The sequence below is a fragment of the Panulirus ornatus genome, chromosome 11, assembly GCF_036320965.1.
Source record: "Panulirus ornatus isolate Po-2019 chromosome 11, ASM3632096v1, whole genome shotgun sequence".
Classification (NCBI taxonomy): Eukaryota; Metazoa; Arthropoda; class Malacostraca; order Decapoda; family Palinuridae; genus Panulirus; species Panulirus ornatus.
The window spans coordinates 5,315,178-5,328,566 of NC_092234.1; the positions used below are offsets into that span (position 1 = coordinate 5,315,178).

At 38.6% G+C, this 13,389-nt stretch overlaps 1 protein-coding gene across 1 annotated transcript in view; it reads left to right on the plus strand.

The window, feature by feature from the left end:
* LOC139751082 (ATP-dependent RNA helicase DDX3X-like) overlaps positions 1-13,389 on the plus strand; it is a 344,069-nt gene that overhangs the window by 23,768 nt on the left and 306,912 nt on the right. Inside the window, exons 4-5 of the mRNA XM_071666186.1 lie at positions 5,333-5,431; positions 10,800-10,955. Coding sequence (XP_071522287.1) covers positions 5,333-5,431; positions 10,800-10,955 — 255 coding nt within the window. The remainder of the gene's footprint in view (positions 1-5,332; positions 5,432-10,799; positions 10,956-13,389) is intronic.

The window sequence follows — 13,389 nt, forward strand, 5'->3', positions numbered from 1 at the left end:
GTTTCTGGAAAGGTGTGGGTGGAGGTTTTAGTGTCTTGATAAATAAAAAGGGTTGAAGATCTGAAAGAGTAAACTTAGTGGCTATTTATTCACCTGATCCACATCGTATAATAAGGAACAGAAAATAGAGCCCCTACCCTAAGAAAGGTTAAGCTGAGTGTTTTCTCTGTTTTTGTGTCATGGTATTGAAAAAGAGTTATTGCACAGTTTTTTTGTAATATAGAGATATGAATTACATAATGTTATTATAATTATAATTGATAATTCTGTGTGTCTTTTGTCATTAATCCTTTCCCAATTTTAAAGGGTGGATCCAGAAAACAGCCTGTGAACAATGCTCACACATCTACCTGTGCAAATGTGTTAAAGAAAAACATGGACTTCCACATTTTTATAAGTCCTTCATGCTTTTTTACGATTACACACTAAGTTAACTCTTCAGGTAATGCCAATACTCCTTCCATTGCATTCCCAGTCATTCTGCTAGCTTTTTCATGTGAAATATTTCACCCTAATCAATTTTCTACATTGTTTCTAATTCTTACATTGTCAGCCAATCACTTTTACCTTCTATTGTACTGCTGTATATCTTCTTGACAAACCCATCCTCCATTATACATTGTACATGTGCTGTAAGACTTTTGTCCTTGTATTACAACTTGAAAATTGTATCTTATTTTTTATTTCATTGAGTAGTATGTTTGATGTTGGTTCAGATGTTCATGTATTTTAATTAGATATTAATGCAGACTGCCTGTTTAAGAATTTGGTAAAGTGTTTATTGCCTGCAAGATCTATGATGATATATATTCATGTAGAAAAGGGCATCACAACCACAATTGTCCTCAGCTCTGAAATAGAGAAAAGATCTTTTTAAAGTCCCACACAGCCCAAAGCTGTGCTGCCTCCAGTAACAGGGAAATGCTGACACCTTTGGAGTGAGACGTTCTTTGACAAGACTGTACTCCCAGTGATACAGCCTCACCAAAGGTGGCTCTTCACATGTGGTGCAACCTTTTGCAGACAGAACCTGGGAACACACACCCATTTGTGTATGTCCCCAGATGATGTAATCATTACATAAAAGTGCACTTGTGAACTTATCATGTTTCATTTTCCTTGTGGTTTTCAGCAAAAAGTAGATCCCTGCACCACTATGACCTACTGCAATATATGTTTTTGGATGGTATTGCAGTGGAATTTATTTAAAAAAGGGGGTGACTGTGTTGTTGACTGGTTGATGAGGATATTCAATATGTGTATGGCTCATGGTGAAGTGCCTGAGGATTGGCAAAATGCATGCATAGTGCCATTGTACAAAGGCAAAGGGGATAAAGGTGAGTATTCAAATTACAGAGGTATAAGTTTGTTGAGTATTCTTGGGAAATTATATGAGAGGGTGAAGGCATGTACAGAACATCAGATTGGAGAAGAGCAGTGTGGTTTCAGAAGTGGTAGAGGATGTGTGGATCAGGTCTTTGCTTTGAAGAATGTATGCAAGAAATACTTAGAAAAACAAATGGATTTGTATGTAGCATTTATGGATCCGGAGAAGGCATACGATAAGAGTTGATAGAGATGATCTGTTGAAGGTATTAAGAATATATGGTGTGGGAGGCAAGTTGCTGGAAACAGTGAAAAGTTTTTATCAAGGATGTAAGGCATGTGTACGAGTAGGAAGAGAGGAAAGTGATTGGTTCTCAGGGAACGTCAGTTTGTGGCAGGTGGTGTGTGATGTCTCCAATGGTTGTTTAATTTGTTTATGGATGGGGTTGTTAGGGAGGTGAATGCAAGAGTTTTGGAGAAAGGGGCAAGTATGCAGTCTGTTGTGGATGAGAGGGCTTGGGAAGTGAGTCAGTTGTTGTTCGCTGATGATACAGCGCTGGTGGCTGATTCAGGTGAGAAACTGCAGAAGCTGGTGACTGAGTTTGGTAAAGTGTGTGAAAGAAGAAAGCTGAGAGTAAATGTGAGTAAGAGCAAGGTTATTAGGCACAGTCGGGTTGAGGGACGAGTCAATTGGGAGGTAAGTTTGAATGGAGAAAAATTGGAGGAAGTGAAGTGATTTAGATATCTGGGAGTGGATTTGGCAGTGGATCGAACCATGGAAGCAGAAGTGAGTAACAGGGTGGGGGAGGGGGCAAAAGTTCTGGGAGCGTTGAAAAATATGTAGAAGGCAAGAACATTGTCTCAGAAAGCAAAAATGGGTATGTTTGAGGGAATAGTGGTTCCAACAATGTTATATGGTTGCAAGGCATGGGCTATAGATAGGGTTGTGCAGAGGAGGGTGGATGTGTTGGAAATGAGATGTTTGAGGACAATATGTGGTGTGAGGTGGTTTAATCAAGTAAGTAATGAAAGGGCAAGAAAGATATGTGGTAATAAAAGAAAGTGGTTGAGAGAGCAGAATAGGGTGTATTGAAATGGTTTGGTCACATGGAGAGAATGAGTGAGGAAAGATTGACCAAGAGGATATATGTCTCAGAGGTGGAGGGAACAAGAAGTGGGAGACCAAATTGGAGGTGGAAGATGGAGTGAAAAAGATTTTGAGTGATAGGGGCCTGAACATGCAGGAGGGCAAAAGGCGTGCAAGGAATAGAGTGAATTGGAACGATGTGGTATACAGGGGTCAACATGCTGTCAATGGATTGAACCAAGGCATGTGAAGTGTCTCGCTTCACCACTGCTTGTTATTACCTCCCCATTTGCCCCCTTCATCAATGTTACCATTTGTTCTCTTACACACTTTATTTACCTCCTTCTAAAACATCTTATTCTCCCTAAAATTCAATGATACTCTCTCACCCCAACTCTCATTTGCCCTCCTTTTCACCTCTTGCACCTTTCTCTTGACCTCCTGCCTCTTTCTTTTATACATCTCCCAGTCATTTGCACTACTTCCCTGCAAAAGTGGTCCAAATGCCTCCCTCTTCTCTTTCACTAACAATCTTACTCCTTCATCTTGCCATTCACTACCCTTTCTAATCTGCCTCCTCCCACCTTTCTCATGCCACAAACATCTGGGAGCATTGAGAATGTGTGGAAGGCAAGAACAATATCCTGGAGAGCAAAAATAGGTATGTTTGAAGAAATGGTGGTTCCAACAATGTTTTATGGTTGTGAGGTGCGGGATATAGATAAGGTTGTGTGGAGGAGGGTGGATGTGTTGGAAATGATATGTTTGAGGACAATATGTGTTGAGGAGTTTTGATCAAGTAAGTAATGAAAGGGTAAGAGAGATGTGAGGTAATAAAGAGTGTGGTTGAGAGAGCAGAAGAGGGTGTATTGAAATGGTGTGGTCACATGGAGAGAATGAGTGAGGAAGGATTGACAAAGAGGATATATGTGTTAGAGGTGGAGGGAACGAGGAGAAGTGGGAGAATCAATTGGATGTGGAAAGATGGAGTGGAAAAGATTTTGAGTGATTGGGGCTTGAACATGCAGGAGGGTGAAAGGCGTGCAAGGAATAGAGTGAATTGGAACGATGTGGTATACCAGGGTTGACGTGCTGTCAGTGGATTGAACCAGGGCATGTGAAGCGTCTGGGATAAACCATGGAAAATTCTGTGGGGCCTGGATGTGGAAAGGGAGCTGTGGTTTTGGTGCATTATTACATGACAGCTAGAGACTGTGAACGAATGTGGCCTTTTGTCTTTTCCTAGCGCTACCTCGCGCACATGCTGGGGGAGGGGGTTGTTATTTCATGTGTGGCCGTGTGGCGATGGGAATGAATGAAGGCAGACAGTATGAATTATGTACATGTGAATATATGTATATGTCTGTTTGTGTATATACATGTATACGTTGAGACATATAGGTATGTATATTTGCGTGTGTGGACGTGTATGTATATACATGTGTATGTGGGTGGGTGTTTATTTCATTTTCATTCAGGAATTGTATAATGCAGGTTTCTGTCCATGACTTACAACAATGATGGAAAAGAAAGATACCGGAACATAGGTGAGGGTTATTGTTTATACCCTATTTTTTTGCTTCTCAAGTCAAGTACATTTTTTTTTTATCTTATCGTTACTTTGGATTTTGTTGAAAATGTTTCTAGTGATTGAAGATATCCTCAGTTGAATATAGGTATCATACAGGAAAGTTTTTGTTAAGTTATAGATTGAAATGTGGCTGATATTTGGAGAATGGTTTGTATCCTTTTTTGAGCTTATTGTGATAATTACGTAATTCACAATTTTTTAAGGTTTGTTTAACTTTTATGTATTTGGTATAGAGATGATCTTTGGTATTCAGAGTAAATTTTATTTTTGAATTTGTCAAAAGTCATTGTACAAAGGTAAGGTAACCTACACTTTGTGAGCTTTATGGCTTAGGATCCTCATATAGTCATTAAGATATAGCTTGATGGTAGATCTGTAAAGTATATTTCTGCAGTCTTACCAACTGAGATACCAAGGAGTCCTTTCTTTAAGTAAACAATTGCTGCTTTCCTGAATTTAGATTAGTTTCGTATTTTCATGCATTAGTTTTCTTAACATTGTTGGGTTATTAAGACTTTGGTTATTTTGTTTTTAATTTGCCTTTGCAAGGGTGTTATGGCCAATATGTTTTGTGTTTTGACTCTGCAATTGTCCTCCCTTGATATTGAAAGCAGATTTAACATCTCGTTATTCTGATAAACTTGCTTTTAAAGGTTTTGTTACAAAACCCATCTTGGATGAAATGTGGAAATGCTATGAGAAGGTGAAGCTTGAACTTTTGCTCAGTATGGGGGCATATGTAGTGCTGCTTTTCAGCTGTGACAATCATCTGTTCTTTGGCTCTTTTGCTTGCAGTCTTTTTAGCCTACATTTATGACTGGTGCAACTAGGGTCTGTGGTTTACCTTCCAGAGCCTATGAGAGGAACCCTTTTATCAGACTACCCCATAGGGGAGGAGGGAACAGTATGATTGTCTGTGAACCAGCTCTCCAGACTGAGACATGAAGCCATGACGGCAGATTCATAGTCAGCATTGCTGACCACTGCACCACAGAGGCTTTTATTTGTTAATTGGGCATAACAGTAAATGTAGGAACGGTTTGTATTCTTGGGACTTTTATTGTTGCTGATATTTCTTGGAAGAACAAAAGTATAAAACTTGTAACAAGAAATCTGTTGATGATGGGAGTTAATGAATTAATTGCTTTACTATTCAATCCCTGACTTTTCCCATCCATTCAGAAATAAAGTTAAATATGCTATTTTGTATAACTGGTTGTGAATTCAATTGGCTTTACTGTTTGTGCTAGTATTTGAGTGTTAAGGTTTGGTTTTCTGTTCATGAGGGGGTAAGCTTTGTGTCTGATGACGATCGCTTTCTCCCTCAGAGGGTACGTGCAGCGCTCTGACTGGCTGGGTGGAGCTCGGTGTGGGAGGTTTCTTGCCGCCACGACCTCCCACTTACATCCTCCTCATTCACCCTCCAGGTCCATTTCTAAATATAATTCAGTGCACTACCTACTTGTTTTTGTAAAATTTTAGATATTTTACTTGTAAGAATTCAGAACAGAATTAATAAGGGATATTCCCTATTTTCGAGTGAATAGGAAACCATTCAGATACCTATGATGAATGACATTAGGTATAGAAAATGGAATAAATCACATTTGTTTTTGTCCAGGGGAAATTCTTTCATGTATGCTTAGTAAGAAGCACTGGTGATTTAACTGAATGTATGTGGCAGCATATTTAAAGTCAAATACTGTAGTCATTGATGTTTCAATATTAGTAGCTATACATTTTACTTTACTAAGAAACAGTGTCTCAAAACACGTATTGTGAAATTTCTCCACTGGGATCATGAATATTTTTTATATATGACTGAATAAAAGAATTGTTTTTTGAATGAATTGAACTATTGGCTTAATGTTATTTTTTGACGAGTCAGAAAAGAATTAGGATTTCGTCACAGAAAAACATCAGTTTTTGTGTTAGAATGGCCATAGGTCGCCTTTTGTATTGTATTTCACTCCTGTGTTGTCGGGTAGTGTGAAACATTTCATATCTCAGTACTCAGGTGTTATTATGCCTGCAGAAGATGACATTTGTGTGAAGATTCATATCAAGAACTTAACAAAAGCTCATTTTTATGTAGAGTTTTCACATTGTTGTTTCCATCTCATAGTCCCGGTAAGTTTAATGTGAAAGCAGATCAACAGATCAGTCGTGGTCAATTACTCCTATACTGATGAATAATATTTGACAGGTATTTGCAGATAAAAGGAACATTGATCTCATAATTTTTAGTTTTTATTTTAGACACCAAGGATTATCATGTCTAGTGCATTCATTTACTACTTGGGGGATTAGTTTCCAGTTAATGATTTCAGTACATGTTCATTAGATTTTTTATGCAGTATTTATCTATGTACATACATTGAGGGGAGCAAATGGGAAGTGCTAACAGGCAAAGAAGAGATATAAAAGAGATAGTGAGTTTTTTGAAGGACTGCTAAATGTGCCAGTTGGTAGGGTGGTGAATGTGATGTGTTAGGGATGTGGTATGTGGGGGAAATAATGGAAAAATGGTAACATGTAACGAGACACGTTGGTGGTATGTGGGGGGAAATAATGGAAAATGGTAACATGTAATGTGACAAGTTGGTGGTATGTGGAGTGACAGTCTTGGTGAACTGTTTTGTGATAATAGAGGATTATTAAAGGATTTGATGAAAATTTTGCATTGTATGAAGTGTGTTAAAGCAACAGGAGTGGATAGGATTGCATTTGAGTTTCTCAAGGAAAGTGACAACATTGTTGATTGATTGATTAGTCATGCTTTTCGGTGTAAGTATGGTTAAGGTAAGGTGCCTGAGGACTAGTAGAATGCACGTATAATTAATTTATATGAAGGCAAGGAGAACTGTCGTAAATGCTTGAATTGAAGAGGAACAAGTCCAATGAATATACCTGGCAGGGTGTATGGAAGATTGGTTATTGAAAGGGTTGGTAGCATGCACAAAGCATCAAATTGAAGGAGGAGCAGCATGCTTAAGGAATGGTAGAGTATGTGTGGATCAGGTGGCTGCTTTGAAAAATATGAGGGAGAAATACTTGAAAAAGAGAGATTTGTTTGTGGCATATATGGACATGGAAAAAAAATTATAGATTTGATTGAGATGAATGTGGGTTCCGGAGGATAGCTGTAAGGTGCAGTAGGGAGTTTTCATCTGGAGAGTAAGGTGTATGTGCAAGTAGGAAGGGAGGACAGTGAGTGGTTTTTGTTGAATTTAGATGTGCATCAAGTGATTGTTATGTTACCATGGCTCATTTATCTGTTCATGGACATGAGAGGTAAATGTGAGGGTCTCTGAGAGATAGGTGGGTCTACAATGTGCTCTGGGTGTGTAGGCCTAAGAGGTGTTAGATGCTGTATGCAGATGATACATTATGGTATGGCATAATTATGAAAAAAAAATCCTGGAGCTGGTGTCTCAGTTTGGTAGTGATTGAAAGGAGGAAGTTGAAAGTTACCGTAAACAGAAGGAAAGTAATGAGATTAGCAGGAGAGCAAGGAAGAATGGTTTGAATGTGTGGTTGAATGAGAAGGACTAAGGGGAAGTGGATTACTACAGGTGCCTGGTAGTGGACATGGCAGCGTGTGGAACCATGGGAGGTCAGTTGAATCATAGGGTGGAAGGAGAGGTTAGGGTCTGTTAGGGTGGAGATATGTATGCTTGAAGGTATGTTAATATCAGTAGTATTGTAATAATGGGAGTCTTCAACCCTGAAAGAATGGCAAAATGGTGATTATTGAAAATGAAATGCCTGATGACAATGTGCAGTGTGAATTGGGTTGATTGTGTAAGGATCAGATGTAGGGTCATCAGTTTCATACTTAGAGCTTGCTTCAAACTGTGCTGAAGCATTTCCAAGTTTGTCATCTAAAGCAACAGTCAGATGCTGGCCATATGCATGCTTGTAGTGGGTCTTTTTAATGGGGTTGAACAAACATGGTTTGTTATAAGAGCCTAAATAACTTTAAATATAACAGCATACACTTTAACAACAATACTGCATCCTTTTACAGAGGAATGAGATGGTAATTGTTTGCACTAAGAGGCGTTTATTCCAAAACACGGTAGCAGTTCACACACAAATGAGGTTACAAGTTCGAACTAGTGAAACATCATAAAATACAGACATTTTTAACACTTTTAAACACTTTATAGACTGTTTTACTGATGAATACTATTGTAGAGCAGAGGATGGGAGTGTGTGAGGACTAGAGAAAATTTTTAAATCAGCACACAGCACCTTCCCGAATGGCTGCTGGGAGATAATGGACATCCTTATGGTGCACATTTTATAGGTTTGCCTTTTCTCTTAGTTGGGTTGAGTTACCATGAGAGAGCAGGCTTTGAAGAACAATGTGCCAGAATTTCTATTGCTTCGATTGCAATGATTTAAGTGAATTTTTTCTCTTCATTGATGTGACAGTTGTGTTAGGTGCAAATTGGATGAGCTGAAATTTATTTGACATTTCTATCGTAAGGTGCAAGGATGTTAATTGTGTGGGTTTGGGAGCTTGGCTAACTGACCTTAGTTTCCTTAGGGATTAAAATTTAAACCCTCTAAGCAGATATTTACCTGACCTGGACAACAGCTGTAGATTTTATGCATTAAGTTTTGCCCTTCTCTTTCAAGGGCACTTGCCAAGCCATTAGAGTTGCCAAGGTGACAGGGCACATTAATTTATTCCCATATCCAATCATTATTCAGCATACACTCATGAATTTTCTAGGTGGAAATTAAGATGCTTACAGTTTGATAGAGAACAGTAGCAGCAACAAGGCAGAGGTTTCTATTTTAAATGAGGTCATTCTTAGTCTGTTCCAGGTATCTTGCTATGTGGGAAATGGCATAGTAATATGAAGATAAAGAATTTTTGTGAAAATAGGGTTATTCATTCTGGAACAAGTTGACCCTTTACAGTGTGGTCTGGAGATAAACAGATTTATATCTGTAGCAGTGACAAAATAAAGAATACCTTTTGTGGAAAGCCGTTTGTTTATGTTTAGACATAATGGACCAACCAGACAATTTCATGTTCTGACCTTAGTTGAGATGATTCCTTTTCTTTTGATTATTGACTCTTTGCCGTAGTTTTTAATTCTTCCCTGCAAGAGCGTGCCAAGTCTTTTGGTAGATTACTATGATTAATATCATTTGCTAGATGTTGTATTTATATGTTGTGATTCATTTACCTCAAGTCCCCAAATCTCGAGATTTGAGAACGTGCCAGATTCGCATTTAGTTCTTAGGCTTGTGTTTTTGACCACAATTCAAGAAAATGGACATGAACTGTAGTGAAGGCTGATAATGAATAGGCCCTAATTTTGCTTATCATAGTGTGAAGAATATGTATAAACTTTGTAAAGACTATATTTTATGTCTAGGAGGTCCAATTCTAACTTGCCGGAAATTGGAAATAAGTTCATAATGTGTTTAATGGTTAATAAGCCATCCAAGTACTTTTAAGTTTTATTTGCATTTAAGAACAAATTGTTGGTGCTTAAACAAGACTTATGAATAAGTGGACTTCTTTACTCCGTTAACTTAGCTTATTATGTAAATATAGACAGTATCTTTGGCTCATTCTCAAGAACAGAAACTGTTTTTGAATTGAAGAATTCTCACTGCACTTGAAGAACATACAGATTGTAGACTCTTTAGGCTCTTTTGGCCCCCCCCCCCCATCCTTCCTCCTCTCAAAAAGAGAGAGGGAGAGAGCCTTGCAACATGGGAGCTGGCTGTTATGCTGCCAAAAAGGAACTTAAGCTATCACTTTAAACTGGTATGATGAATTACTGAACCAAGGCAGTGAGTCTTTTGATTGGAGGATTCATTTTAAGCCTTTTGATTGATAGGTGTGTAGTTGCCAGTCTTTAGAAGAGGTGGCCACTAGTTGTTCAACTTTCTTTACAGAAGAGTTGGTACTCGTTGCTGTTGTACTCTTCAGCTGCTTATAGGCATATGTATCATTACGTATTTGTCCTGTATGGGGAGGGAGTTTTACACTTGTTGGGTTCCATCTCTTAAACATTCTTTAATGCCATACAACACCATAAATATATGTATGCTGTCTGCATGAACTTTTTCAGTTATATACAATTTATCCATCATTCTTACACTATAAAAGTACTACTTTACATTTTTTTAAATAAGTTTCTTTATAAAATCTCATTATATTTTTTTGTGTCTATGTCCCTACATCTCTTGAAGAGCTGTCCATTATTGATGTCATCAATCTATTCTAAAAACATAAAGGTAGTGATCTGATCACTCCTTACTCTTCCAAGTTGGGCTGATTTAAAACCTCTAGCCATGCCATACAGATCAGTTCTCTTAATTCTGGCACCATCCTTGTTGCCCTTAATACCCTTACAATATGTATGTAATCCATGGACTGATAAAAAGTATCATACTTTAAAATAGACGTGTTACCATGAGCATCAGGTTTCATGTTAGTTGCTTTGTCTGTCATGCGTAAGTATGCTAAATTTTTTTCTTTTTAGATTTTTAAGTTACATATTAATTCCTTGATTAGTCTTGGACATTTTACATTTTGTTTTATGCATTTTACATTTCATTTTTTATTGGTAGTAAACTTTACTTAAATATACTAAATATGGATAGTGACAGAAAATTTACTGAAGACTTTATTTTCAAGTAAACATGGATATTTTCATAGAAAATATACATTATTACATTTTCCAGACCATTATATGGAGCAAAGTATTACTTTTGCCTAGTAAGGATTGCAGATTGCCATATTTTGCATCCTTTTGGCAGATACTTCTATTAGGAATTCTAGGGACGGATTTGGAAGTTGGTATGGTTCCTATGGGCCCCAGAACACTAGCCGAACCTTGGACCTGGACAGAGTCAGAGACAGAGATCTGTTCAACATCAAAGAGAGAAATCGAGACAGAGATCTGTTTGGCAGCAGTAAGTTATATCTTGGTGAAGGGTTTGGGGTGCTTTGGTTGGCTGCTAATGTATTGTGGTGTGCAGTTTGGATGTGGGATGTGTATCATTGTTTAGAGCCTCATTAACTCAATTGCATCTGTATTCTCAGCAAATACATGTTTACTATGCTCTGTTCTTTCTTTTGGAAAGTAATACTGGAAGGGAAGATTCCCAGCCACCTTCTCTTGCCCCTCCTAGTCACCATCTATGACACACAAGGAAGTACACAAGCAGTATTCCTTCTCCCCTAGAGACTGAGTGTGAATGAATGTGGCCTTTTTTGTCTTGTTTTCCTGGTGCTACCTCGTTGAAATGGGGGTTAGTGATTCTATTCCCTGTGTGGCGGGTTAGCGATAGGAATGAATGAAGGCAAGCAAGTATGAATATGTACATGTATGTATATGTATACTTATGTATATCTCGCTTTTTAAACCAGGTATTCCCAATCATCAGTCCTTTTTCAGCACATAAATCTACAAGCTCTTCACCATTTCCATTTACAACACTGAACACCCCATGTATACCAATTATTCCCTCAACTGCCACATTACTCACCCTTGCATTCAAATCTTTCGTCTGTTTCCTTGCGCTACCTCGCAAACACGGGAGACAGCAACAAAGCAAAAAAAAAAAAAAAAAAAGTATATGTATATGTCTGTGTATGAGTATATATATGTTACGTATATGTATGTATAGGTGCTTGTATGGGCGTTTATGTATATAAATATATGTATGTATACGAGTGAATGGGCCATTCTTTGTCTGTTTCTGGCGCTACTTCGCTGATGCAGGAAACAGCAATTAAGTATAATAAAAAATATCTAATCTATCTATATATATCTATCTATCTATCTATCTATGTGTATATATATATATATATATATATATATATATATATATATATATTTGCTTTGTCGCTGTCTCCCGCGTTTGCGAGGTAGCGCAAGGAAACAGACGAAAGAAATGGCCCAACCCACCCCCATACACATGTATATACATACCCGTCCACACACGCAAATATCCATACCTACACAGCTTTCCATGGTTTACCCCAGACGCTTCACATGCCCTGATTCAATCCACTGATAGCATGTCAACCCCGGTATACCACATCGATCCAATTCACTCTATTCCTTGCCCGCCTTTCACCGTCCTGCATGTTCAGGCCCCGATCACACACAGTCTTTTTCACTCCATCTTTCCACCTCCAATTTGGTCTCCCACTTCTCGTTCCCTCCACCTCCGACACATATATCCTCTTGGTCAATCTTTCCTCACTCATTCTCTCCATGTGCCCAAACCATTTCAAAACACCCTCTTCTGCTCTCTCAACCACGCTCTTTTTATTTCCACACATCTCTCTTGCCCTAACATTACTTACTCGATCAAACCACCTCACACCCCACATTGTCCTCAAACATCTCATTTCCAGCACATCCACCCTCCTGCACACAACTCTATCCATAGCCCACGCCTCGCAGCCATACAACATTGTTGGAACCACTATTCCTTCAAACATACCCATTTTTGCTTTCTGAGATAATGTTCTCGACTTCCACACATTCTTCAATGCTCCCAGGATTTTCGCCCCTCCCCCACCCTATGATTCACTTCCGCTTCCATGGTTCCATCCGCTGCCAGATCCACTCCCAGATATCTAAAACACTTTACTTCCTCCAGTTTTTCTCCATTCAAACTTACCTCCCAATTGACTTGACCCTCAACCCTACTGTACCTAATAACCTTGCTCTTATTCACATTTACTCTTAACTTTCTTCTTTCACACACTTTATCAAACTCAGTCACCAGCTTCTGCAGTTTCTCACATGAATCAGCCACCAGCACTGTGTCATCAGCGAACAACAACTGACTCACTTCCCAAGCTCTCTCATCCACAACAGACTTCATACTTGCCCCTCTTTCCAAAACTCTTGCATTCACCTCCCTAACAACCCCATCCATAAACAAATTAAACAACCATGGAGACATCACACACCCCTGCCGCAAACCTACATTCACTGAGAACCAATCACTTTCCTCTTCCTACACGTACACATGCCTTACATCCTCGATAAAAACTTTTCACTGCTTGTAACAACTTGCCTCCCACACCATATATTCTTAATACCTTCCACAGAGCATCTCTATCAACTCTTATCATATGCCTTCTCCAGATCCATAAATGCTACATACAAATCCATTTGCTTTTCTAAGTATTTCTCACATACATTCTTCAAAGCAAACACCTGATCCACACATCCTCTACCACTTCTATATATATATATATATTATCCCTGGGGATAGAGGAGAAAGAATACTTCCCACATATTCCCTGCGTGTCGTAGAAGGCGACTAAAAGGGGAGGGAGCGGGTGGCTGGAAATCCTCCCCTCTCGTTTTTTTTTTTAATTTTC